Source organism: Typha angustifolia, chromosome 15 (genome assembly GCF_048772165.1).
Source record: "Typha angustifolia cultivar Huaian chromosome 15, ASM4877216v1, whole genome shotgun sequence".
NCBI lineage: Eukaryota > Viridiplantae > Streptophyta > Magnoliopsida > Poales > Typhaceae > Typha > Typha angustifolia.
Window position 1 is genome coordinate 3,976,295 of NC_133253.1, and position 27,942 is coordinate 4,004,236.

Below are 27,942 nucleotides of genomic sequence, written 5' to 3' on the forward strand. Positions count from 1 at the left end.
AATACTAATATAGAGTTGGTAGGTAATTGCCAGTGACAAAGGAAGTGTTTAACTCTAATTCTAAATAATACTAAGAGGAATATTGATAATTTAATTATGCGATTAATTTTGTTGAAATAACTCGACAATGTAATCTAAGTTTACATTAGTTTTAGGTCTAATTCATATCTAATTTTTTAAATTTATAATTAATTAAAAATAAATTTTGATTTGTAAGATTTCTTGTATGAAGAGTTAGAAGTAAAACTATGGTATCCGGGAAGACAGAATGGCAGATGCTGTGGATTTAATTAGTTTATATTTGCAGGTCCATTCTGCAAATTTTCACCTTAACGGCTGCTTGGTCTTCAGCCAATAAGAAACTGCCGCGTATGAATTTTCAAGCAGTCGGAGCTGCGTATGATGACCATCTCCCAGTACGACGACAGCGCTCGTTTCTCGAGTCTCAACGAGAAGCCTTCCTTCGTCAGCGTTCCTCCGATAACGAATTATACCCGAGTTTGCTATCAAACAAAGGCTCCTCTTTATTCGATTGGGAGGTCCTTCGCAGCTCTCCCATGGCGACGAGATACTGGATCGTCTCCCTCCCAGTCGACACCTCCGCCTCTGCGCTCTGGAATCGCCTCCGCGATTTGGGAACGCTTTCGACACTTCTCTCTCTTTCCGTCTGTGACTCTTCTGATCTGTCTTGAGTTATCCTTCGATTGATGTTCGATAAATGCGATCTGTTTAAAGTTCACTACGCCCGATCTCCGCGTCGGAACCCTCGATTCTCTGCTCTCCCTTAGCGATGATATCGCCAACGTGCATTTTTTTTTCCTAATATTTTGATGGTTCAGAATTTTTTTTTTTTTTCCTTTGCTTGATGTTTGATTCATGGAGATTGCAGTCGAATACGTCTATCAAAGGAGTGATGCATAAGATCCGGCATTAGATTGAGGAGTTGGAGAGGGTTTCTGGCGCTGAAGGGGGTGCGCATACGGTGGATGGGGTTCCTGTGGAGACCTACGTTACGAGGAGAATGCTAGATCATGCCGTTTCGGTTGATGCTTTATAGTATTTTACAGTGAATCTATCTATTTGATATATTGGTGAATGATCTGTTTATTACGATGTCAGATTTGCTTGCGACGAAAAACAAGTACCTAAAAATGTCACCTTTGAGGGAGATTATGGACAGCATTCATGTCCAAGTAGCTAAAATCGAGGATGACATGAAGGTAAATCTGATCATTTGCTTCTTTCCCAACTTGTCTCGAAAAGATTAACTAATCTACCTGTCAGGGTGATCTTGGATTATTTCTCTTTCTTATTATGATGGTACTGTTAACTAAATGTTTTTCTTTTCTCAGAGCTTACTGAAAATCTGAAGATGAGGTAGGTTTGCCTTGTCCAGGTGGCGAAATGGAGTCTCATCCCTATGTGTCCTTCACTGTAGGTCTTGTGTAAAATAAAGTTTTTGAGTCCTTTTTGTGCTGAGCCAATGCTCTAGACTATTTATAAGTGGCCTGCAACGCAAAGCAGATAATCTTGTTGTATATTAGCGGTGGCATCTCCAATTCTCTATGTGCATATTCCAGAATTTTACCTTAGGTTATGACAATATAAATAATAAAGATTTTGAAGTTGAATATGGGTTCCCTGGAGAGGAAATTAGGAGGAGGGCTATTAACAATAATTATCACAAAGTGATTGTTCTGCTTTTCCGTGCGCTTGAGTGAGTTTTGTCTCCTTGCTTTAGTATTTGTCTCTTACTTTCATAAATTGGAATGCTTAGAGTGCTAAGACTGTTCTTTTTGTTATTCACTTAAACATGTCCGTGTTGAATCCTGGAATTTTAGTCTTTTTCATCATCATATGAAAAGAGGAAAATGGAAGAGGAACACAAAGAATTTGACTTCTTGCTACGGGTGAGCATCAACACAATATCTAATCTCTCAATTAACAGAACAAGTAAAGCATGCCACAGTTAACAGAACAAGCATCTTCTCACAACCTTCATCGAAAAATTTAGCCGAGAGAGGGAGAAGAAAACCTTGAGCTAAACCCTTTTGGGTTAGCAAAAACAATCACCCCTGCCTACTCTTATATAATCAAAAAAGAACATGTATGCAGCTTCATCAATTCTGACATTGCAAAACTTGGCATTTCCTCCTCATCTGGCTCATTTGGGAAACCTGCTCTTCATTTCCAGAGAACAGCTAGCCTTATGTGCTGAAACAAAGCAAAAGGTTATCATCGGTACATTTATGGACGAAGCCTAAGCGGAAGCTTCAGTATATAATCTCATTTTCCCTTTATATTAGGTAAACTCCAATGTCGCATGGGCCGGCTTTCTCAAATGTCAGAGGACTTTGAGTTCTAATAAAGGGAGGGACTTACCTATAGCGAGCGAGTTTCCTGATCACCTTCTGACGCCCAGGTCTCACTGGTGCGGTTCCCTTGTCCATCTTCAATGCTTGTGCATAAGGTAGCCTATTACTATAGCATGTGTCCGTTCCTCCATGGCTAGTAGGCTGCAATTAAATCAGATACCATTAGACTCTCTGTCTAAGCCGATTGTGCTGCATCCACTACTGTTATTTCATTTCATATCGAATTAGAAACATGTAAACTAAAAAGAAGCAGAGAAGTACCTGCATATACTGAATATTATGCATTGGGCAGGCTTCAGGAACAGATTTAATCACCTGAGGAGCATATGGAATGTAGTCTGTCTGCACAGGGACAGGCACATAGTTTTCCAAGCTACCATCCGCACAAGGTGGCTGCTTCAATTGATAAGGGAGCTGAAACCAAAAACATTCACTATTTCATAATTAAACAACCATGAATCTATTGTGAGAAATGATCAACAAAATAAACGTCATCGATTACCATTGCAGGAGAAAAAATCTGAAAGCCCTGGCTGCCAAGGAAGTATGCTGGATTTGAAAGAAGTTTATAGTCTGGTGCATAGTGCTCCGCTGAGTAATCATAAGATGCAGGATGCTGCACCGCCATGGGTTGGGCAAATTGAAGCTGCATAGCTCGACGGCGGTCTTCCTTGCACTGAGCAATTGCCACGTAGAGACGCCTTTTACGGAAGACGGTCCCTGGAGACAGATGATACTATTCGGGTTAAGAAGAGCTCCATAAGTTAAACAGATACACAGGCTAGATATCTAGGATACCTTTCAATCTTCTGATAGCATTGTTTGCATCATCAGTGGAGGAGAAACACACAAAACCAAATCCCTTGCTTAGTCCGTTCTTGTCCAGCATCACCCTTGTGGAAACTACTTTCCCACATGCAGCAAAATGTTCTTGCAAAGCCTTATCATCAATCGACTTATCGAGGTTCTTCACGTACACATTACAACCCTAATCCAGAGAAGAGTTCAGGTATTAAACTTCTATGTGTGATCATAGCAGGATATCGACAAGGATGTGGTGCATAAAAAGAAATTCGAATTATTGCAGATAACAACCTAGAATCAACTATCGGTAATCCGAATCTTCTATTTCAATAATATTTACTTACAAAAGCACCTCATTTTAACTTCATCAGCTTGTTTAGACATATTCTAAGCATATAGCGATCTTTTGATCAAAATACTCTTTTCTATGATTGGAGTCTCATCTTTTTAGCAGCATTGCTTTGGAGTCTCATCCATTGCTTTGGAATATAGCTGCAAAAAAATGACTGGAATGTAGATGATTGATAACGAGATATTAGTACCTGGAACATCTTAAAGTTCTTCTGGCCATGCCTTCCTGCAAACTGGAGCCTCAGTAGCTGCTCGCGCTCTGCTTTCTTCTGAGCATGTCCCACATATAGTGACATCGAGCCTGACCACATAACGATTATAGAACGTAGAAGATTGAAACAACAAGCAGAGAGGATCTCCTTAACATAGACTAAACAAGAATACTTAGGAGAAACAATCGACCATTACCGAGCATGGAACCATTCAATGCATCCAGCGCTGCCTTGGCATGCTCTGCCGATTCGAAAGAGACGAACCCAAATCCTCTCGACCTCCCAACCTTATCTTTCATGACAACAGCACTGCAGACCCTCCCAAAATCAGAAAATTTCTCCCGAAGAACATCATCGGTGACAACAGAGTCAAGATTCTTGACATAAAGGTTTGCATATGCCGGTGCTTTGGGTTCTTTCAGTGATGGCTGCCTCTCATTCCTCTTGACGAACTTGGACACATATCTAACAGGCAAATCAACAAGCATATGACTGCCACATTTATTGAGCGTATTACTAAATAAATAAGGAAACAGAAGAAGAGGAGCTCACAGGTTCTTGCTCATGCCACTGAAGGCATTGCCATTAAGAGCAGCAACGGCTGATTGGGCGGCTTTCTCCGAGCCCATCTGAACAAAGCCAAAGCCTTTGCTCCTGCCCTTCTCATCCGTGGCCACCTTGCAGGACTCCACTATACCATACTCCGAGAAAAGTCTCTCCAGTTCCGCCCCACCAACAGATTGCTCCAAATTCTGGAATCCGAAAAACAGATTTAAACTAAAAACCATAAAAAAAAGAAACGAAATTTGGAAAGATAAGTGAATCGTTATCACCTTCACGAAGAGATTGCCGACTCCAGTCTTCCGCGAAATGGGATCTCGCCGCGACCACATGATCCGCATGGGTTTCCCCTTGAGACATACGTGATTCATCTCTTTCAGGGCCTTCTCCGCTACAAGAACCAATTTAAACATTTTGGGTATCAAGAACTGGAGAAGTACGAGAGGAGAAAGGATCCAAGAACCAGGTTTTGGGCTCGTCTGGATTACCGTAGGGGAAGGAAATGAAATTGAGGTAGGCATAGCGGAGAGAGGCACCAGTCGACCGATCACGGCAGACGCGTGCGGAGGAGATGGTGGGGCCGAAGCCACCGAAGACTCCGATGAGGTCCCGCTCGTCGACGCTCGGATCGAGGTCTCCAACGTATAGAGTCGCGCACGGCGGCGCCTCCATTGCTCGATTCCTTCTTCTCCAAGAGAGCTTAGAGAGAGAGAGAGAAAGATAGAGAGAGGGTTTTGAGCGGGAAATATGATCGAATGGGTTATGGGCGTCTCGTTATAACGTCGTACGAGAAATAACTACCAGCTTGGTCTGCAACCTATCGCTTGCATAGAAATTCGCATGCGAAAAAGATCTAGATCCTTGAACGTATGATCCAACGGTTGTAATGAGATATTGCAGGGACTTCTATAGGTGCGTCTAGATTAGATGCGTTGTTCAAGAACAGGCGCGAAGGGTCGTTGGATGACTTATCAAAGCGCGGGCATCACCGTTCGTTTAGAAGGACGAGATGTTGATGGACGGCTAACAGGATCGGTCGAGGCGTCCAACTCATATTAAATAAGTATACAGTTTTACACTGTTATATGATCATTTTTTGAGAAAGATTTTTTTATTTTTATTTTTGGCAGACAAAAAATTAATAATAACTAGGGTCTCAAATTAGAGCCGATTCAAGTCTTTTATAAAGATTTAATTGTAAGGGCCTCCACCCTATTTTGTTTGCTAGGATTGGGACGAAGGAATTCAATGACATGAGATAAAATGCAAATAAAAACTCTAAAGTGATTAATTCTAATTGGGATTACCTCCAAAGTGCGAGGGCTTTTATATATATATTATTCACAAAACTATTAACATCTATTACAACTAATCAATGGAAGAAATCTCCAATCTTTTATCTAACTCTTTTGCTGCTGGAGATCCCCTCAAAGCTTCTGCAAACTTTTGGAGCTCAACCTTCTCAGGAACATAGTAGTCTCCAGGATCAAATGTACTAATCCGGCTATTAAAAACCCTTCTGGAGTAGCAATCACCTACATCACTCTTGCAACGTCCAGCAGCACTAGCAGAAGCTTGATCAAGGGAAAAGCATGAAGAGTAACTATCAAAGGACTTCCTCCCATGGACATCATCTATTGAATAACTCGATGCCAACTCGAGTCTACCAGAGGACTCCCAGTGAGAACTGGCCGTATCTCTTAGAGAGATTCTGTTATTATTATTGTTGTTATTATTATTATTATTATTGCTCCTTTTGCCCTTTGGCACTACCAGCTTCTTGAGCTTGCTTAAGAATTTCGATTTGCCAGACTTGCTCTTCTTCGAAATCGTACTAATCTCATCGTAGGAAACTTGCGACGACGAGCACACGTCGGAGGACAAATCGGTGACCGTTGCCGTTTCCGCATCCACATCGCTGCATGTGTTTGTGTACTCAAGTATCAACTGCTTCACTTTCTCCTCTGATTTGTGACTAGAGGTATTGCTAAGATCTCTTGCTATTGTTTTTCCTGGAGGGGGCTGGCAATTTTTCAGCTCATATCTTAAGCATGCGTTGAGCCACCGGAGATAGACGAGCTCCTCGACGTCCGTGCAATGATCGCTGTGGAGCCGCTCGACTTCCTTCGTCAACTTGTCATTAGCTTCTCTCAACCGATCCACTTCCTCCAATGGCTCTGCCTACAAGAGCATATTTTTCATGGAGAAGAACAAAATTTAGGCGAAACAGCGAAAAATAATGTTCAATAGGATAAATTCACTGTCCTGAATAATCTTGATGATCTTATAAAATATGGTATTGTACCAGAGTGGAAGGTGAATTAGAACTCAGTATCTTGAATAGAGATATGTACCAATTCAAATTCTGTATAGTTATTATCTGCTACAACTCATGCAGATCAAAACTTTAGGTAGACAATTAATGGAGATCAAACAGAATTTAATTAAATTTCCAGTAACAATTTGGAATGAAGAAAATTGTAGATATGAATCAAGAGCAAGGTAGATGTGACTACCTCAGGGGCCCTGAGAGTGGAAGAGGCAACCAATTTCGCAGCCTCCAATTTGTGAGCCAAATCTGAATTCTCCTCTTCGAGCCTCGAATTTAGCTTTCGTAGCTCCGCGGCTTCGTCTTCCAATTCCTTCACCCTCTTCAGCTTGTTCTCGAGCTCCGCGTCCTCCGCCGCATCCTTGTGCTCCTTCTCCATTAGCATGGTGGTCCTCTCGCGAAGCGAAGCGATCTTCTCCTTCGCATGCTCTCCATCCGATCTCAATCTCCTCTTCAAGAGCTTGATCTTCGCCTTCGTAAACTCTAGCTTTGCCTTCGTCCTTGCGTGCTCCATCACCTGGCTCTTGAGCCTCATGTTCTCATCCTCCAAAGACTCAACTTTGAGGGATAAGAACTTGGTCTGGAATGTGTTCATTTGTAGCTGGTTCTCCAGCTCTCGCACAGCGGCTTCTTGCTCTTTTAATCCGTAGTATTCGAGCATCTCGATCTCGAGGCTGCGCTCTCTGTCAATCAAAGATTGTGCCAAGTTGCGCAAATATGACATCTCTTGCTCCTTTTCCACATCTTTGCTCTCCAAATTCTTCTCCCTATTAGTCTCCAACTCTCTACAAATTGGAGTAGACGGTGCGCTACATATCGAAGTGCCATGAATGACATTTATAGGAGCTTCTTCCTGTTGAAAAATTAATGAAACATTCATACAGAGATCTAATCTTTGGAGAAACAAAGCATCGGAGTTCTTACACTTGATAGAATTCTGAGCCCATCTTGAATGCCTCTGAAACCTCTACTGCTTGCAAACTCTTTCCCTGCCATTAGAAACAGATAGATAGATCAAAGGGAGTTAATATAACAGCGACTGAAAGATAGCAAACGAACCTGAATGAGATGGGGGTTGAGGAGGAAGTCGGCGCCGAGAACGGATGTTAGAGACCAAGTATCCTGCAAAGGAAAAGGCCACAGCGGCACCCATTTGAACCAGAGGTTCCATCTCCATCTCCTCCATGGCTTTCTGTTAAGTACAACAGAAGACGAAGAAGAAGGTGGGTCTTGTTCAAGAGAGAAAGGAGACCCACCCCCTCATACTTTCTCCATTTTGCTCTACATGCCCTTTGAGATCAACAAGAGTTGCTTAAGAGGAGTCATTATTAGGAGGAGAGGAGGATGGTTACTTGGTTAGGGAGAAGGGAAGAGAAGAGAAAGTGGACAGTTTCTCTCTTCGGTGTGGATTCTTTGCAGATCAGACGTAGGAATTTAACGCCGAAAGCGTACTTGGGAGCCTGTGATTGGTTGACAAGACTTTCCCTCAATCTATTCTGTCGCAGTCTTTGACTTCAAAAGATTTATCCCTGTGGCTTGTTTGGTTTCGGTTCCTGTGGCTGCTTGCTGTTGGAATGCGTGGCGAATTTGGAGTCAGAAGCGGTATGGCGGAGATCACGGAACGGAGACCATTCCAGAATGTAGCCATCAAATCAAATGCCCATTAATCATAATAATGTTTCATTTAACGAATAAAAAGAACAAAATTATTTATGAAAAAAGATCAAATAATATATGAATCCATTGCAGATGATTCGTTATTGCAAAGACCTGATCAACTACTAGTTACTATCTTGTTAGGGTCGGATAGGATGCTCGTCAATTGATCTTTTTCTTCCTACATTTCTCAGCTTTGGTTAAATTAAGTGAATGCTTCATTAAGTGAATGCTACCGTGGAAATAAGAAATTAAAGTGAGTCTTTTATTAAACTAGCTGGATTTCCGTAGCACATAGATTTTTTTATTATTTATTTTTTATGATCACGGCCTTAATAAGTAAGTCAAACTACCTAATAACTATAATATTGACCCTATAGCTTTTTAGATCAGGAGGAAAGAAAATATATTGCTTGTCTTGAAGACCAACTGATCTTTTGCCAGCCAATATAAATATCCACAGTAGGTGGCCACTTGGTCGAAAACACATGAAAGAAGAGAAGACTTGTTGCTTTAAGATTTGAGTTCATGCATGACAATTAATCTCAATATGTTCTGTACGGTGGAGATGTTAATAACAACTGTTAATGATGCATATGCCAAGTATAATGATCTGCCGTATCAAAAGGATTTGTTTGGCATTGGCTGTTATATATTTGATTCACATGTTAGCTTTTAATAATTAATCCTGTGTGCTTAGCAACGGTTTTTTTTTTTTGTCTATTATTTTTGGAACAGGAAAGTGCTTAGCATCGGTCATCTTATACGTAAGAAGTCCTTCATGAAACAAGGGCAGAGGATCGTCTGCTGCCTCGGATGCAGGAACTTCCGAAATTTACGTGCTCCACAACCCCTGATTGACTAACACAAACCACCCCAATCTTTGCTTTAATGCGTTCTCGATTTTACTGCAGGAAATTCCTGCATTTGGAGCAGTCAATCTCCTTCCTCAAACATCTACCCTATTAAATTGAGATTTAAAACCATCTGTTTGCCCATGGCTGCCGCAAGTTCGTTGGCAAAGGTAGCTCTACCTGAGCTGCGACGGATCCGTGGGTCTCAACAGAGTCATGGACGAGGATTGGTTTTTTTGTATCATTGCTATATCGTTGGGTGAGGACCATTGCCAAAATTGTTAGATCCGGAGGCCACATCCTCGGAGGGAACTAAAGGCAAAGTCCATCTATGATTTCCTTCTCTCCTCGGCTCAAGCAGCGTGGCTGGGGTGGTCCGTTTAGTGGAGGCTGCCGGTGGCGCCAAGAATAAGATTGTCGGCAGAACCAGAGTAAGGCTTTTCTGCTGGCTGGAAGATGACCTCGAGCAGATTGTCGACGAGAGCACACTTGCATGCTCTGCACATCGAGTCGGACGAAAACTGCCTCATGTGTGGCATCCATCGTGAAAGCATAGACCACCTATTCTTTGCTTGCCGAAACGCCAAAGCGGTTTTGGGATGAACTTGTTGCAAATCAGGACTAGATAGTTGAGTTAGTGGGGCAGCTCAGTTTGGAGTGGCTTTGCTTTGTGTGGGCCAAGGACCAAGCCCAAAACTTGGTTTGCAAAGCGATGATTGCATACTTCCTGTGGATGATATGGAAACAGTGTAACACCAAGGTGTTCCGCACAGAATTGGAACTGTCAGGGGCGGTGATGCACAAAGCTATTCATCTCACACAAGACTATGCAATGTAAGTCGGAAAGAAACCTAAACCAGCGAGGCTGAGGGGGAGGAATGGAAACCTTTAAATCTTGGATGGATCAGAGTTAACGTGGATAGAGCCTTTTCATTCTACTAGAGTTGTGTTGATGCACTTCTTAGAGTATCGTATAGGTTGCTATTGGTGGCGGCTTGGGAGCCTTGCCCGAGGGAGTCGTCCTTGCATGCGGAAGTGTGGGCCCTTAGACTTGGCCTACGGCTGGCCAAAAGATCGGACTCCCTGGAGTTGGTCAATATATTGTAACAAGGTTGGTTGCCTATCGAGGAACGAGATTTAGTTGCTGAGTGTTGCACGCATCCAAGTTAGTCATACGTGGAGTTTAACCCAAGATTACCAGTCACATGAAATATATATTGTGCACTTCACATGTAATGATGTACGAACGAAGATGAGACAGAAGAATGGAAGACTGTTTTTAACGCAGCTGACAGAAAAAGGTTCCAACAGAAGCAAAAGAAAACTGGCAATGAGAATTAAAACAAACGAATGCAGAAAAGATAAGTCTCATTCCCTACAACAACTGAACTACTAGAAAACTTTAGCTTCTATTAGAAAGGCCATCCAAAAGCAAATGAAGAAAGAGTTTTGAGAAATCTCCAACCAACAGCGAGTAAATGTAATCGCATACGTTTGTGCAATTACCAAGATTGCAGAAGAAAACTTTGGTGTATATCATTTCCTCCATTAACTCTGGTAACTGGATACAGTAAAGAAAATTTACACAACAGTTTATCAATGACTTGACAAACAGCATGGAGTAAATGTATGTCAAAAATGCGATATCACTTCTGGGTGTCTCAGAGAATGAGATCAGTAACATCAGGTCAAGTGATGTAATGAACACCACAAGCTATTTTGGCACCGTCACTATTGCCAGTGGATAATACGACCATGATCTTTCAGTTCAACTTTTGATACGTGATATCCATTAGAAAAGTAACAATGCCTAAAGTTGGCAATTTTGCATTCAGAGAGAAGAAATCTCAATAAAGTCTACCGCTGCACTCAGACGAGCCACAGTAGCAATCTTTCCGCTTTATGTTGCCCTCTGAATCATGGACCTGATCTATCATATAGTTGTAGTGATATGTTAGCTCTTGCAGCTTAGGAATGTTTTCAGCCGCAAAAAACATTATATGTGGCATTCTCTTGTCATCATGGTCATAGAGAACATTTTGCGCATAGAGGTTAGGCGAACAGCTATGATTAATAAATCTACCGACATTTCCACACTCGGCTGCATCAATGGTGAAACCCTGATCCTCCACAACCTCAGAGCAAGAACTAGATTGCAAATCTGGTATTAGAGTTGGGAGGCCTTCCCAAAGAGATTGATCATCATAGTTATGACCAATATCAAAGAGGTACTCATCATTGCTCCTCTTCTCAGCTTCTTTGTCCTGAAGCAGCTCACCTACATATTCACATATGAAACTGCCTGATGGAATAGAACTCAGGGATCTGACTCCCCAACCTCTTGAACTGGTCTTGAATATTTCTAGCGGTATCTTGATACCACGCTGGCTGACCCTGTTGTGGCACGATGGAGGACACTTGCAGGAAGGGCCACACTCATAGATAAGGGGCTTTGCTTGAACAATAGCACCATTGAAGTTAAACGGAATTTCCCCTCCATTTTTCACTGCACAAGCACACTTGCTAGAATCTGAGCAGCCACCACTACAGTCACAACCTTTTGGACGAGTCTTGACATACCACGGGGGATATATGATCCTGGTAATGTATTTAAAAGCTGGTGGCCGCTCATCATCTATTGTATTGATTGCACAAATTGGTATCCTCTCCTTTCCCTGAGATATATCACTCAGACAAAGACCTTCACGCACTTTTGATTTCTTTGACTTCTTAACTATATGTAAAGCAAGTTCCGGTTGCCCGGGCATTCTTCTTAACTGGAACTTAAAAACAGAAGTACCATGAGGACCTATCTCGCTCCAGTACTTCTCCACAAGATACAACCCATCATAGGTAAATGTGGAGACCATCTTAGGCCTTGCATCAAGTGAATCACTTCCTTTGAGCTCCTTAAGTCCATGAATGACTCGGACTGGTATCTGTGCATCAATGCTGTTCTTCAATGCCAGGTTGCCACGTTCGAGCTTTTGGTCTTCTGGAAGTTTCTTACCTGAAGGCTTTCCTCCAGCACCAGAATATATCAGTACATCTGAAGCATCCACGTCATCAGGATAACCCCCAGAAGCAACGATGCTTGTTGCGAGACGTATGCCATTCTTAACTGCAGAATCAATACCTCCCTGAAAAGGACGGTGAAGGCCGACAATAGACAGTTCCACCCTGTAGTGGAATTCGTCCCCAACTTCAACCCCAGGAACGTTCCCGAAGATTTCCCTGTGGTTCACATAGTCATTACACCTTTTCAGAATTGCAACAGCATCTAGATCAACCCTCCCAATCTTACCTGACTCTTTTGACTTAGCTTCCTCACCTTGCAAGAGCTTCCTGCAAACCAACTGAAACAATCGGAGGATTCTCCGGACTCTGCTACGGGCATCTACATGCTTACTGTCACTTCCTTTGCTGTTCCATCCAGGAGGGACGCATGGGGTAATGTTGACACTCAATTCATGTTTTCCTTGGTATATGGTTAGTGCCTTTTCATTTACATTATCCTCCAGCATTGCATCTTCACCATCCTCCACTTTCACTTCATTAATTGGCACAGAATCAGAGCTTACCTTTAAGGCTAAGCTCTTATTTAGTATCTTCCTTTCTTTCTTCAATTTGCTTTTCAACGGAGTGGGACGTGAAGTTTTGGCAGCAGACCTTTTGCCCTGCCTCCACGGGCATCTTGCTGCAGCCATCATAGCTTGCACAATTACTCTATCATTGTGAGAATCCGAAGAAGCATCTTCTTTGCTCTGATCAAGAACAGCATGACCTTTCCGTTGGACCTCCTCTGGAAGCTTACATTTAATACTCTTCTCTAACTTCTTTGTACCAATATTTTCCTTTACCTTACCAACAATATTTCCAGTCAAAGGAACCTTAGCCCCTGGTTGATAAGGTACCACAGAGTTTACCTTGTCGATCAAGTTCTTGTTTCTCACCTTTTCCAAAGAAACAGCTTTCCTCAAACCTCCCACAAGCAGCCGCTGTTGTAGCCCTAATTTCTTCTCATGGTCCATTCTCTTATTTTTTGCCATTTCAGTGGAAGAAGCTTTTCCTGAGCCTTCCACAAGCAAATGCTGATGCGCCTCAAATTTCTTCTCACCATCCAAGCTCTTAGTTTTCACCATTTCACTAGGAAGAGTAGTTCCATCCAAACTTTCTGCTTCAGGATAATGATTTGTCTCAGGAATCTTATCACGACCTAACTTCTCATCCTCAAACTTTTCAGCTGAAACATCTTTGGCAGAAGCCACTGAAGACAATGGTCGATCTGCCTCAGGTTCCTTATTACTATCGTAGCACTTGCTTTCTGGCTTTTTGACTAAAGCAACTTCCCCTGAAGCTTCAACAGTTGGTTGTTGATCTTCTTCAGATTCCTTATAGCCAAACCTCTTGCTTTCCGGCTTCTTGACTAAAGAAAATTTCCCTGAAATTTCTGTATTTAGCTGCTGATCTGTCTCAGATTTCTTACCATCGTCGACAGCAACGATTGGTAAACACACCTCACTGCTCATAGGAAGAGGGGGAGCACTCCTCCCACACCCAACAGGAAAGTGGCGGACAGCCGACACCACTCTTCTCTTAGGAGGAGGGTAAACCTTCGAAATTAACCACCGCTTTCCAACACCAACACCTCCAAATTCTCCATCCAAAGCTTCCACTTTTACAGCTACCTCTTCCTGCAGCTTAATTTCAACTCCAGAACACCCCAAACCATTCGCAGCCAGATCGGAGGACCCCTCCCTGACCACCTCTGAGTGCTTAGACTCACTTCCCCCATGCTCCAAAGAACCATTTGATACAACAAAATCCCACGACAACGATTCCTCCGTCGTCTTCTCGGATTCCAAGCTCTCCATCGTAACTGACCGATCCAATTCCATTTTTGCCTCCTGTTTCGGAGCCCTAGGCGAAGCCACGGGGCATTGGGAAGGGGGGATCTTCCCATCGGATTCAGGAATTTTAATAGAATCCAACTCTAAACCCATGGATACCTCCGCGAGAGGAGGGAATCGGCCGCAGCCCTTGGGCCATGTCCGAATCGCGGAAACCTTCCGCGGATTGAACTTTACGCGAGCCATGACTAAATCGAAGAAGAAAGGAAACGAAAGGAAACCCTAGATGACATATGATAGAGCGAGAGAGAGCGAGAGTCGCAAGACCTGACCTCGAAGAGGAGAGAGTCGGAAGAACAACCCCGAAGAGGAGAGAATCGAGGAGGTTGGCAGACGGTGGTAATGGTAGACAAGCCGAGAGAGAGAGGGAGAGGGAGAGAGAGAGAGAGAGTTCTAGGAATATGTGTCATGGGTCTCACAGGCCCAATGGGCTAGAACTTTCTAAAGGCCCACTTTAGCAAGAATTACTAATGAGTGAGCAACTTATCTGATGACGACAACGCCCCCTAAAAAGTGATGAGCCTATAATACGACAAGGATGTGCATAATTGTCATTTCCTTTTATATTTGTCCTGTAAATATCATTCCCTAATCCTCTTATCTCTGTTTTTTTTTAATAAAAGTCCATAGACGATTCACCTCATAAGCGTGGTTACATTTTGACAGTCATAATCGGTCCATTCCTTACAACATTTGTTCTGAATAGCTAAATTGATAAAATTGTCAGCTATCAAGTTTTTTTTTTTTACTAGTATAGAAAATCTATATACATGTTGTCACTATATATAGTACCACCAGGCTTGCTATCACGCTTTAGAGTTTCTTTTAGACTGAATAGTAAGTCATGAGCTTTCCCTACAAGAGCATTTGTGCAATTGCTAAGATAGGATCTTTTATACCATCTTAGCTTTGTTATTTTGCTATAGATGAATATGCCTACCCCTCCATAGTAGCTGCCCATCCATGACGCATCCACCCAACATGTAAAGCTTTTCCCTTCTTCTGGGTCTAAATATTGCATGGTCTTTTGCATAGGTCTAGTGTCTGTGTACAGTTTGGTAGTGATAGGCGTTTGTAGCAAAGTAGAGTCGTTGATTAGTGAGACCACCAAATATGGAGGCTACAGTTTGTTCTAGAAAACCGCTGTATTTCTAGCCTTCCAGATATGCCACATTGTACTGAACGCATAGCCCACTTGATCTTTAATTATCTTGGTGCTGAGGTTGCGTACCCAATCATCAATATTGGACATTTCTTGAGACAGGCGAAGGCCTAGGGTGCTAACAAAACACACAACTCTAAAAAAAGTGACAGTGGATGAGGAGGTGTCCAATTGTCTCTGAAAAGTCATGGTAGAAAGGATACTCCGTGCAGATGTTGGGCAGTCTTTGAGCTAGAGCAGTTAGGATAGAGATTACACCTGTTAAGTAGCGCCAAACAAACATGTTGACTCTAGAAATAGCCTCGGGACTTTTCCACACTTTCCTCTAAATGCCGGCAACCTTCGAGGTAGATGCTGATGCTTCCCAGTCCACCATTGTGAGAGCAACGTATGCTGATTTTGCACCGAATATATCATCGTCCATAGCTATCCAGCGAAGTTGGTCCCTCCTTCCCATTGATGCATGACCGAGGAATACTTTGACAATTAATTCTACAATTTAAGTGGAGAAGATTTGGTGCGCCATGGAATTCCATCTTGCTCCATGACTTATGATCAGGTCCTTCACCTTTGTTATGTAGCTTGGGAGAGAGATGCCATTGAGGTTAAAGGTCAACAACTAGAGGTCATGGGAGATAGTGATAGATTCTCCATTGCCTATTTTATATTTTACGATCTGCTTTAGAGCTGATCTGGTGTTGAGAATGGAGCGCTATGTCTAGGAGGCTTAGCTGACCACAAGGAGTAATTGGAGAGGTACTTTTCTTTCAAGAGATTGGTCCAGACATTATCCTCGTAGAATCTCTATGTTAGCTTGGCAAGTAGTGCTTGATTGACAAATTGCATGCGTTGTATGCCGAGCCCTCCAAACATGACTGAGAGTGATTTTTGAAAAAGGATGTGCCATAAAGTAGATGGGTAGATTGTTTAGTGCTACTTTAATGAGATCGGTACCTGATTTGTATGTACGAGATCCAACAATTATAGAACAATATTAAATTCTTTACCTTCTAAATTTATAAATAAAAATAATAAACACATTAATTTACGAATAAAGTACGCCAACGGCTATCAAGTAATGTGACGAAATTTGTTGACGCTTCTACTAGTAATTTGCATTAGCAGTTCCATGCAAAGTGAAGTGCCAAATTTAGTTATATTTTCGCTTTATTATTTCTTTTGGCAAAATGGTGCAAAAGATTCAAACCTAACATTGAAAAGGAAAAAGAGAGAGAGAGAGAGAAGGGGAAAGCGTTGTTATCCTCGGTAATGCCCAAACTTAGATGCGGTCTCGAAAGATGGATTTAGGTTAGCGGGAAATAAGGCATGGATTAGTAAAAGCATATCAAATTAACTAGACAGTCAAGTTAATACCTCAATCTCGAGGAGCCATGAAGTTAATGGGAGAAGGCGATCAGGTCAACCTACAAATTAAGAGCACCATTATAATGGCTCAGCACACTCATTTCAAGACCCAAATTAAGAAGGATCACATGCATATCAAAGCAATCCCAAGGTTGTCCTTCACAAACAAAAAAAAAATGATCTATTTTCATATCATTAAGACATGCTACAAGATTTTGAGTAGAATACCGTCAAGCTGATCTACTTCCATTACTTTTGTGTTACTTTGGTAGTGGGCAGAAACAGATATACATATACATCCAACTTTTTCTGAACATCATATTGACATATTTTGAGCTAGTTTGAAGAAAGAGCAGAAAGCTCAACTTCCATTCTCTCATTTTACTTTAGAGAGTACAAATACAGGTAATTAGTAGAAGTACCTCAATTGATTCTTCCTCAGTAGTAAGAGCCTCCTCTCCTTCAAAGCCTTTTCTGCAATCTGTCAACTGTAATTTCTTCGAACCGCACCTATCTATTGTAACTCTCTCTTTGTACATCTTAATCTCCTTAATATAATTGGGTATAACCTTTTTTTCTCAGAAAAAGCAGTAAGCAACGGCAGACTGCAGCTGAGACGATCAGTAACTTCCGCCTTTACTGGAGTAGCTCCAAGCAATCAAAATGACTTCTTTCATGATGCAAGCAGGTGCACTGCTCAGGAAGAACCTAACTTGTCAGGTGCATTCCTTTATACTTCTCTGTGTCTCTGTTTCTCTCATCAGTGAACTAGTACAGTTAGCTATTCTTTTGCTGCTTAAAGAGAATGTATGTGCTCAAAGAGAGAAGGCTGGAATGCGCCTAAAGTTTCTCTCGTATCAACCATATATTTCTATTCTATACACCAAAAGAGTCTAAAGGTGCAAAAGGCTGACATAATTAGCCTCCATTTTCTTAAAGAAATATTGCACTGAACTCAGATTCCTACCTCTGTGGAGGCTGGGAAGATGAGACATACACAGTGTTGCCTTTGTCATCAAGGAGACTGGTCTCCTTCAATTGAACCTGAAACACAAGTCCTATATGATAAATAAAGCATGGCATCTACTAAATGATTTTAATTCCAAAATAGCGTTCAAGAAACCAAAGATGGTTCCTGCCAAAGACCCACATATGGAATTGACAAAATACTAAAGGTTATGCTAGTTCTATGACAGATTTTTTAGGCTCAACTATGAGGCAACACATACATAATCACTAAGACCAACTCTGAAAAAAAATCTTCACTGCTCTAGTGTTAATTCATAACTAGAAACTTTCTCAAAAGGTATAAATTCACATGTTTGTACTTGCTAATTACTTCATCTGATGCTTCTACTTGTGTGCAGAGAAGAAACATCAAGCAGAACATAGCTCTGACCATCTTACCAGCATTCTTTTGCCTGCTGATCATATCCATCCAATCAGTAATTAACTCCCAACTAGACAACCCTAGATATCACTGTGGGTGTAAATGTATTCCTATAGAAGGAAATGGTACCTGCCATAATGTCTGCGGACTGGAGTTCTCAACTCCCAGGCAAGCAATTGCCTGCCCAATAACAAGACCACAAGCATGGCCGCTTCTAATGCAAGTGCCTAAAGCTCAGAATAGAGCGGTTAGAACGGATGCCCATACATTTCCAGGCTTACCTGATAGTTCTTGCCTGAAGAATCTCTCTTGCCCAATTACATCACTCTTCACCGGGCAAAACAAAGTCATCGCCAAGAGTATGTTACTCAAAACTCACAATATATTTCGCAATTTCTCCTGTTACATGAAATATTTATGGGCTATCAATTATATCTTTTTCTAGGTCTTGTACGGAGGATTTTCTCCAATATGATTCCAGCAAACGTTGCAGATCTTTCAGACTTCATTTCTCTATCTTATTTGGTATAAATCTTTCTAGGACAAGCTTTTTCTGCAAACTAACCTAATTGTCTTTCTACTAATGGACAATTGTTTTGCAGGGTACCAGCAACACACCTGATTCAACCAATTATGTGGAGAATGCTTTGGTATCTCACTCTCCTATATATCTTATTCTACCTAAGTGCTTCATAAACTTCAACCTATCTGTTCCAGTAACTATGGGAAATCATACAATTCAAAAAGGTAATTAGATGTTATACGTATGCACAATTTCTATGTGGAAGAATGTATTTAGTATGACATTTTAGTTTTCTTTCACTGCAGAGGTTCACTGTATTAGAAGTACATTTCTATGGCGTGATAATTCATTGACCATTAATAAAGAATTATTTCAAGGGTATAGTGGTGGAAATCCAGCTCATGAGATCCATGAACTTTTTGGTGGTGAGATTATGGACAATTTCATAGCTTTTTCTTACATATCTTGCATCCAACAAATTTGTGCCTTAATTTGCTTGCAGCTTATGATTTTCTTAACACAAGTGAGAGGAATTTCCATCTACATATGTGGTATAATTCCACATATAGCAATTTGGCTAAGAGACCCCGGGTATTGAGGATATCAAGATCACTGAATATGGTAAATTATTGAAGTATCAATCATTCCATTATTACATTTAGTCCTCTGTAAGTTTTTAAGTTGAATTTACCATTATAACACCTACATAACTTCTTGCCTTCTTTAAAAAAGAACACCTGCATAACTCTGAAAACTCAACCAAGACATAAAGCTACAATGAAGCAGTTTTCAGTATGCATCTGCACTGAAATTAATAATATATGAAGTAATGGTGAATGAGGACAAATTCTACTATGCAATAGCAAGAGATATAGCTGCAATATGATTCTAGCAAGGAGAGCACTGTATTCATATTATGACTTGTATGGAATTGCACAACGAAATGAAAAAAAAAAAACTCCTAATGGCCTGCTAACATGAGAGTTATGTAATACATGCCAATACTATAAGAAAGAATTCAAGAACTCATTCACAAGCTCCTCATATAAAGAGAATCACTTGTTTATAAGTTAAAAGAGTTTCACATTCAGATTCAAGAAAGTATTATGTCCCAGTATCCGCTTTGTCAAATAACAAAGAATTAGTGGATTATATGTAGTTGTCAGAAGTAAGATTCAAAATTTACTTGATTGAATACCAGAATTGATCAGAAGATAGACAAGGAAAAGGATTTAAAAAAAGGTGATCGAGTAAAATAATAATTTAATGGAATGAGGGATTAAAATCATACCCCTAACGAATGGTAGAATTTAAAATACCGTACTACAACTTTTCTAAATAGTGAAAAGAAATCCAGATCGGTTTGAAGCTTAACATTCATACATGAATAAATCTGTTTAACCTTTTTACAAGTATTCCATCTGGAACTTAACCCCTAGTGTAATTTTGTCATGTAAAAAGTTTGCACTAAGCTGATTTATTGCCAACATTTCAATCACCTTTACTGCTATTGTCTCCCAAAAATATGCTACACTAGTCCATAATAATTCTTTCTTGGCGTTGAAAATGTTACTTCTGCCAAAGAAATATGAATATCGCTGTGCCTTCCAATTGAGAGTAGTGCATTTTAGGTATCGTTTTCACACAAAAAGCCACCTTCACAATACTTCTCCATGTTTTTTACATTTGTGCAGGTCTCCAATGCTTTCCTACACCAAATAAAGACTAGAAGAATGAGAATTTTACTTAGTTTTGTCAAAGAAATGCCAAAGCAAGGAGCTAAAGTGTCCCTGGATTTGTCTGTTATGCTTGGTCCACTTCTTTATGCATGGGTCATCCAATTGCTATTACCAGTTAAGTCAGAATCATTTATATTTTGCAAGTCACAAATACTTGTGTTCACCTCAATTGCAGGTTTTCAAAGTACAAAATCATGGCCTTTTCGGTTGTTTAGGCAGGAAATTCTACTAACCACACTTTCTAGACATTGAAAACTTCAAAAGCTATACTCAATTTATTTTACTCTCTGTTGATAACAATGGAATTAATCTTCATTTTACTCTTAGCCTGATTGTACCTTAGAGATGAAGAAGACAAATGCCTAAATCAAACTTTTCATCTTTCTCAATAGTAGATTCCCAAAATTGCTAGCAATATTAAATTAAGAAATTATGACCAAGTTTTGTCCCCTTAGGTTGTATCTAAATTTTGATCCTGAAATGCTGCTAAAGATTCTTGATCAATAAAAGACGTTCTGCAAAGTTTTCTTAGCGAGTACTCCATGCCAGGCTAATCTGTGAATATACATATATGTGCATTCAAACATATACATAATTCATATGGCATCACCCATCATCTCTGTTCTTTTTATTAATAATAACAATGTGATGGTTAGAATTTCCTCAACTGTCTTGCAGTTCTTCTTGATTTTCCTAGTATACGACAAGCAACAAAAGTGCCGTAGTATGATGAAAGTGAATGGACTTGGAAATGGACCCTACTGGCTGATTACTTATTGTTACTTTCTGCTGGTATCATCTCTATATATGATATGGTTTGCCACTATCGGATCTCTTGTAGGTATGCTTCTCATTACTCTTGTATAGTATTGAGAGTATAACATGACTTGACGATATAATTGTTTTTCATTCTTTATCTGACCATCTTCAGGTCTGGAAATTTTCAAGCTGAACAGCTATTCAATTCAACTCATATTCTACACGTTATATCTAAACTTGCAGATTGCACTTTCATTTACAGTGAGCATAGGACTTTCTGAAGTCCAAGCTGCTGCAGGTATACCATCAATCGGCACAATATCTTTCTGTTACTCACGCATATGATGAGTTAATGATCCTAAGACTACTTGAGGACTCTCCTTGCAGCGTTTGGCTATATCTATGTGCTTGCATCTGGACTTCTTGGTGCATTCCTTTTTCAGAACTATATTGAGGATCCAATCTTTCCAAGTAAGAGTATTTCATAAACAGAAGATATGAACAGTATATTTAAATCCAACAGGGTAATTTGATTTTACACTCAGGAAGGAGACTGATGATCATGGAGATATTGCCTGGGTTTTCACTATACCGGGGACTCTATGAGCTTTCACAATTTGCATTAGATGGTCACTATAAAGGAACTTCTGGCATAAACTGGCAAGAGTTGATCAACCAAAATAGTGGCATAAAAGAAACTATGATCATCATGACACTGGAATGGCTGATTCTTCTGTTCATCTCTTACCACCTAGAACAAGTCGCTTACAGATGGAATGGAGCACATATTCCTAGGAACCTAAGAAGTGGGAGTATTGAACCTGCTGTATCAAACAGGACTCTGCATTCAACAATAATCGCGGATCATGAGAATTCTAATGTTGACAAGGAGGTATTTTCTCCCTCAGCTTCATAGACTATGCAATTATTTATTCTTTCTATCAGCAACTTATCAAATTCATCATATATTTTAGTCTTTAATGTTTCCCTTTATAGGTTCAAAAGGTTGAGCATTTGTTGAGCGTATCTAGCAGAAATCATCCTATTATTTGCTGGAACTTGGACAAGGTTTACTATGGAAAGGATGGGAATCCAAACAAGCATGCAATCCATAGCCTATCTCTTGCTGTGGGTCAAGGAGAATGCCTCGGCATTCTTGGACCAAATGGTTCAGGGAAGACAACCTTAATTAACATTGTATGTATATATATGCTTTCCTACATTACTGCAGATTATACTGTCATATAACATCATTCAACATAAATAACTACAATTACTTTGAACAATCTTCATTTGATCAAGAAACTCATCTTGGAATATGTGTGCGTTAGGTCACTGGCCTTCTTCCTCCCACATCAGGAACTGTCTTCATCAATAGCAAGGACATTAAATCAAACAGAGATATGATGTGCTCAAAAATAGGCGTCTGCCCCCAAAAGGAGTATGTATTCCTCATTTGCAGAGTACCTACTTTCCCTGCATACAATAAAATTCATTTACTAAAATTATAATTTAATAATGCATCTGTTGTGGATTTTACTGCAGTTTGATATGGGAATTCTTAACTGGAAGGGAGCACCTGGTGTTTTATGGTAGACTAAGAAATCTTAGAGGTACATCACTACAATATGTAAGTGAAGATCTCGCACACTATCTCCATTCTTTCCTGTTCCAAACCAACTCCCTCTCCTGAGAGTAGAAATGAAATGCTATGCCTGTGAGGTTTTCTATTTCTTTCTTGTAACTATTACAACTGAAAAAGAATTTGCCTGTTGCCTCTTTGTGAGCTAACAGGCTGTTGATGATACCTTGAAAAGCTTGGATCTTTATGAAGGCAATGTAAGTAATCAGCTTGCTGGAAAATACAGTGGAGGTATGAAACGGAGACTCAGTGTTGCAATTTCTCTTATCGGAGATACACAAGTATGTAATTTCAATTCGAATCCAATTTTAATTTTAATTTCAAATTTCTCTTATCAAAGAAACATAAGTATGTAATTTCAGTTTCAATTTCTACCATCATCCTAATCCCTAAAAACCCTCTCTAAACCTAACCCATAAACTCTAAACCCTAACTCCTAATCCATAACCCTAAATCCTAAACCCTAACCCTAAATCTCAATATTCAATTTCAATTTTTTGTTTCAATTGAAATTGAAATTACAATTTTTATTTTTAAAATTTTAAATTTTAATTTTCAGTTTCAATTTTTTTATTTATTATAGACAAATGTTTGGCTGAAGATTGATGAAGAAAGTAAACTACACTTGCAGGCCGTGTTTCTAGATGAGCCTACGACAGGCTTGGATCCAGTATCAAAATATCAATTGTGGCAGGCCATTAAGTTGGCAAAAAGAGATCGAGCAATGATTCTTACAAGTAAGATGGAGTATCTTTAAATCTAGTTCTTAAAAAATTCGCTAAAAAGAAAAAAATATGCAATTTAATCTTAAAATCGATACCTTCAGGATCAAAAATTTAAAACAAGGTACAAACTATAGACTTTGCTACTGATTATTGCTTCCGTCGACAATTAACAAAAAGTTATTTATTTTTTCATCATTTCCTCAGACAAATCATGAAAACAGATTGCTCAGATTGCCATATCAAGGGACCGAGGTAAAGTGATGGAATAAGAGGAAAAGTGGAAGGAGGATGAAATATATCTCTAATCTCTATTGTTTAAAGAACCTAGTAACTTCTATTTTCACACTAAACCTGATACTGACTAGTATTAAGGTTCATAATAACAGTGAATTTGCATGAAGGGAGCAGGAAGAATTCAAATATATATGAAGTAGATATCTGAATTCATATGCATGAACTAGATTTTTTTTTAATGTGTATCTGGTAGAAGCTATAAAGGAAAAATGATATCTTCATAAAAAGAAAATTATTAGAAATATAGTATCCATCAATTCAAATCTTTCATAAGCAGAACTGGAAACACTTGTGATATAAGAAGATGATAAACAAAAGATACTGATATCTGCCTACAAAAGACACTTCCATCTCTTTCTTGCCAAAAGGTTTGACGAGCATTATATGCACTGGAAATAGTGTAGAGAATTGATTTAATGAGGCCATTAGTGAAGTGGTCTACATTTGTGAATTATCTAATTCCCTATTTCAATTGAATTAGAAACTGAACAGGAAAATTTGTCTGAATGACAGCACATTCTATGGAAGAGGCAGAATTACTATGTGATCGTGTAGGTATTGTCATCAATGGCAGATTACAATGTCTTGGAACCGCAAATGAGGTAAATTTTAAATTCAAGAAATACTTATTTTCTTGCTTAGTTATTGGAAGTCTAGAAATGTTTTTACTATTGCATCTTAAACAATAAAAAAGGAAATCAATTACTCAGCTTTGACATAGCAAATCCAAAAATGCAATGAAAATGACTTCTTTACAAGGTTCCAAAAATCAATATCGGAATCGAGATCGGTCGTTTGGAAAAACGATATGTATCGGCCATATCGGCCACTTGTATCAGATCAGACTATTTTAATTAAATAAAATTTTAAATATTATTTAAAAATGTTGAGTAATTTTTAAAAATTTAGAAAAAATTATAAGAAAATAAGAAATAATAATTACTCAAATATAACGCCTAAAAAGTAAAAACCTCTCTTCCTCTCTCTCTTCTTTCCTATTCCTCTAACTATTAGTCGGAGCTATCCCACTCTCTCTTTCTTTTTATCTTTCCCTCTCTCTCCCTCGCTCACACAAACTCTCTTTCTTCCCCCTAACTCTCTTCCTTTTTCCCTCTCTCTCCCTTTCTCTCTGTAGCTGCTGGCGGCTGCTACAGCTGGCCTGCAGCAACTAGCTAGTTTCGGCTCGGATTGGCCAAAACTCGGAACTATGCTTCTTTAGCACCTTACCCTAAGCATTGTAATGTTTTCGACACAATTTATATGTCCAATCAACATGTACAAGAATATCCAAATCATAGTGTTCTAGCCAGAGGTAAATCAAACTGGCAAAGAATACCTAAGATGAAGCTTTACTAGTTAAAACATGCCTACAAATAAATGATCTGCAAACAAATCATACCTCAAGATGAAGCGTATATGCTAATTATCAGAAAAAAAAATGCTTCAAGATATTACAAACTTTGGAGTTTGGATCAAGTCCGCAACAGCAGAACCTAGATTACAGAAGGGTCATATGTTAGCTCATTACATTTGTATGAAAAAGAGAACCAGCATTTAATCAACAATTTACACTAAATAAATCCTGTTGTCTAATAAAATACTATTACTTGGCCAAAATTACTTAACATGTTCTGATCCAACTAACACTCTCAAGAAGTCTTTCTACTTTCCAGCTGTTCCAAAACAAATCTGAGAATAGATGATTAGTTAATAAACACAGTACATGCTTAGAGGCATTCAAGAGAGAACATCTCCTCATATTCTAATATCACTCTCGAGAAGTCTTTCTACTTTCCAGCCGTTCCAAAACAAATCTGAGAATAGATGAATAGTTAATAAATACATTACATGCTTAGAGGCATTCAAGGAAGAACATCTCCTCATATTTTAAAATAAAAAGTATGTTCTGGATCCATGACATGTAGATACTTTTCTATACAAGGAGTGTCGAGATCTACGAGTGTCAAGGTCAAATAATAGCGAGATTTTTTTTTTCAAGAAAATGAACTTTCTCCAAACTTGGTTTTGATACTGCAGCTTATTTGTCCCTCAGCTTAAAGCAAAGTATGGAGGACTGTATCTACTCAACATATCAGCTGATCCTATCTACAAGATGAACATTGAGCGCATGGTGACTAACCTCTCTAGCAATGCCACCAAGATATATGATGTCATTGGGACCCAAAGGTTTCAATTGCCAAAAGTCGATATAAGAGTTCCAAAGATACTTGAAGCTATAGAAAATCTGAAGACGCACATACCTGTGCATGCTTTTGAGTTGACCAGTGCCACCCTTGAAGATGTCTTCACCAATGTCGTCGCACAGACAATACAAAGTGAAGATGAATAACTTTGTTAACCTTTGATAGATTCATTCATCATAGTTCCATAAGATGTCTACTACCACATTCATGGAAATGGGAGGAGCTGAGATGGAGCATAAAATACACTTTGTCCTTCTTGAATTGCTTGAATCAAGATATCAAATTGTTCTACAATTGACGAAGAGTTCAGCGATATGCTCAGAAAGCTTTTGTCTTCATAATGTCTAGTGTCTTTTATTTTCACAATTATTTTACAAGTAATGGACTAATTGTGGAACATGGCCTTGTTAGAGTCGAACGGAGCAAAGGATCCATACAGCCATACCATTCTTGTGAATTGTAATTATAAATTTAGAGTTGAATGGCAGAGAAGGATCCATACAGCGATACTGTTTTCTTGAAAATAAATAAATAAATAAATATATGTTCAGAAAATATATAGCGCATTAAGTCAAACCACCTCTCTTGACTGTAGTGAACTCTATGTGGAATTTACAGCAGTGACCTAATAGTTGCTTTAATCCTTTTCTCTTAAATCTCAATAATCCATGCCCATCATATATATATAAATTTTTTTGAGGATCTTCTCCTATAAATGTAGGTTGGCAGTTTTAATTAATGTGGTGGGATTAGGTGACAATAATTTATTGTCTTTGTTTCTTGTTATGTCTAGAGTAATCTCTCCTAATGAAGATGCCAAAAATTTGCACGTGCAATATCTGTGGTACTAGTTACTATGCTAGCATATATCAATGCCCATATTAGTGTTTGTCTGCCATTTTTACCTTAGAATGCTGAGATTAACTCAAATGGCTAAGAGATGTCATTAAAATAATTCTTTTATTGTATCATCCTATCTCCACCATAAAAAATAAGGTTTGATTGCACATCTTTGATATTTATGTATATAAGGTATTCAGCCTGGAGATCTACTTTGTGTAATGGTTCATGCAGTAAGAAAGAAAGATCTCCTGTAAAGTAAAATTAAGGTTCCTTGATTTTATCATAAATAAATGTACGAAACAAACCATTTCTGAACACCTTATAAACATTTCCAGAAGACACATGGTGTATTAGGAAGGTAAAGAAATTACATCATGGCCTCTTGAACAACTGGTACTAAGCCAATACAATAGTTGGTAATGCTTGTATTAAAGTTAAGCAGACATGCATCCAGTTAGAAGGTGGATAGTTCTTTGTTCGAGGATCTCTATCTTTCTATGTCCTTTTCCAGAATAGTTCTTAGCAATGGCAGGGTGGATTTTGCTCATTTTACAGAAAAGTTGTATGAGACTTGCAAAAAGTGATTTGCTCATTCGAACATCGAGTCACTTGAAAATATTGAAGGATTCATAAATGCATCGAGCAAATGCCAAACCTTCAGTAAAATTAAACTTTCCTATGCTTCAGTGACACCAGAATCAAAAGAGAGAAAAAAATAAAGAAAATAAAATACAGGTGGAAATCAAGAAAATTGGAAAGAAACCTAGATAGAGCTCATAAGAAACCTGCGAAAGGAGCGATTCGGCGTTAGTGAAGGGAGAAGAATGGGAAGGGGGAGCACGAAATTGTGTGAAATTCCAAAAGGCGCGTCGCTGCGAGATCCACTCCCCCCACTCACTCTCTAATATATGGCGGACCTCCGATCTTCTGAGAGTCGTGACGAGACAACCACCGCGAAGACAAAAGAGTTTTTGAGACCTGTTTTTAATTTTTTTTTTAAAGTAAAATACTAAACAGTAGAAGCGATTTATCCTGCCAAAAGTAAAACGGTAATCAATTTAATATTTTTTTAAGTAAAACGTTAACATGATCAACATTTTTATTAAAAGAAAAAACGTTGAATAACTCAGTGATTTATTAGAAAAAAAAATTTGATATATAAAAAACGCTAAAAATATAAATACTAATATAATCAGAGTTTTACTTTGGGCTATATAAAATGTTTACTTATCGGTATTTTTAAT

At 39.2% G+C, this 27,942-nt stretch overlaps 4 protein-coding genes and 1 long non-coding RNA gene across 7 annotated transcripts; 1 reads left to right on the plus strand and 4 right to left on the minus strand.

Moving 5' to 3' along the window:
• Window positions 1-1,935: 1,935 nt before the first annotated feature.
• On the minus strand, window positions 1,936-4,975 carry LOC140778748 (polyadenylate-binding protein 7-like). The gene is made up of 10 exons (XM_073123601.1): window positions 4,792-4,975; window positions 4,576-4,694; window positions 4,295-4,494; window positions 3,939-4,207; window positions 3,722-3,831; window positions 3,174-3,363; window positions 2,878-3,095; window positions 2,637-2,789; window positions 2,383-2,516; window positions 1,936-2,214 (listed from the first exon to the last, which is right to left on the minus strand). Exons 1-10 carry the CDS (start codon window positions 4,973-4,975, stop codon window positions 2,208-2,210), a joined length of 1,584 nt encoding a protein of 527 aa, XP_072979702.1. The 3' UTR covers window positions 1,936-2,207.
• A 616-nt stretch (window positions 4,976-5,591) lies between these two features.
• LOC140778185 (uncharacterized) lies at window positions 5,592-8,022 on the minus strand. The gene is made up of 4 exons (XM_073122772.1): window positions 7,692-8,022; window positions 7,557-7,621; window positions 6,820-7,485; window positions 5,592-6,484 (listed from the first exon to the last, which is right to left on the minus strand). The coding sequence occupies exons 1-4, from the start codon at window positions 7,816-7,818 to the stop codon at window positions 5,672-5,674; spliced, it is 1,671 nt and encodes a 556-aa protein (XP_072978873.1). The 5' UTR covers window positions 7,819-8,022; the 3' UTR covers window positions 5,592-5,671.
• Window positions 8,023-10,655: 2,633 nt separating this feature from the next.
• Window positions 10,656-14,617, minus strand: LOC140776928 (histone-lysine N-methyltransferase, H3 lysine-9 specific SUVH4-like). The gene has a single exon (XM_073120781.1). It carries the CDS (start codon window positions 14,236-14,238, stop codon window positions 10,990-10,992), a length of 3,249 nt encoding a protein of 1,082 aa, XP_072976882.1. The 5' UTR covers window positions 14,239-14,617; the 3' UTR covers window positions 10,656-10,989.
• Window positions 14,618-17,160: 2,543 nt separating this feature from the next.
• Window positions 17,161-27,726, plus strand: LOC140776929 (ABC transporter A family member 8-like). Of its 2 annotated transcripts, none has more exons than XM_073120782.1 (18): window positions 17,161-17,299; window positions 17,947-18,328; window positions 18,415-18,494; window positions 18,572-18,716; window positions 18,798-18,917; window positions 18,995-19,113; window positions 20,187-20,345; window positions 20,910-21,072; window positions 21,163-21,288; window positions 21,378-21,461; window positions 21,536-21,882; window positions 21,987-22,187; window positions 22,322-22,431; window positions 22,536-22,620; window positions 22,785-22,913; window positions 23,264-23,369; window positions 24,165-24,253; window positions 25,705-27,726. In XM_073120782.1, exons 1-18 carry the CDS (start codon window positions 17,243-17,245, stop codon window positions 25,999-26,001), a joined length of 2,799 nt encoding a protein of 932 aa, XP_072976883.1. In that variant the 5' UTR covers window positions 17,161-17,242; the 3' UTR covers window positions 26,002-27,726. The 2 variants fall into 2 exon arrangements, with proteins under 2 accessions (XP_072976883.1, XP_072976884.1); XM_073120783.1 differs by having other exon boundaries at window positions 25,689-25,821.
• On the minus strand, window positions 17,290-25,695 carry LOC140776931 (uncharacterized). 2 transcript variants are annotated; one of them, XR_012106963.1, is made up of 6 exons: window positions 25,259-25,695; window positions 25,051-25,144; window positions 22,799-22,845; window positions 22,557-22,679; window positions 22,268-22,466; window positions 17,290-17,623 (listed from the first exon to the last, which is right to left on the minus strand). It is a non-coding gene; the product is annotated as an uncharacterized lncRNA (long non-coding RNA). The 2 variants fall into 2 exon arrangements; XR_012106964.1 differs by lacking the exon at window positions 22,799-22,845 and having other exon boundaries at window positions 25,278-25,695.
• Window positions 27,727-27,942: the final 216 nt, after the last annotated feature.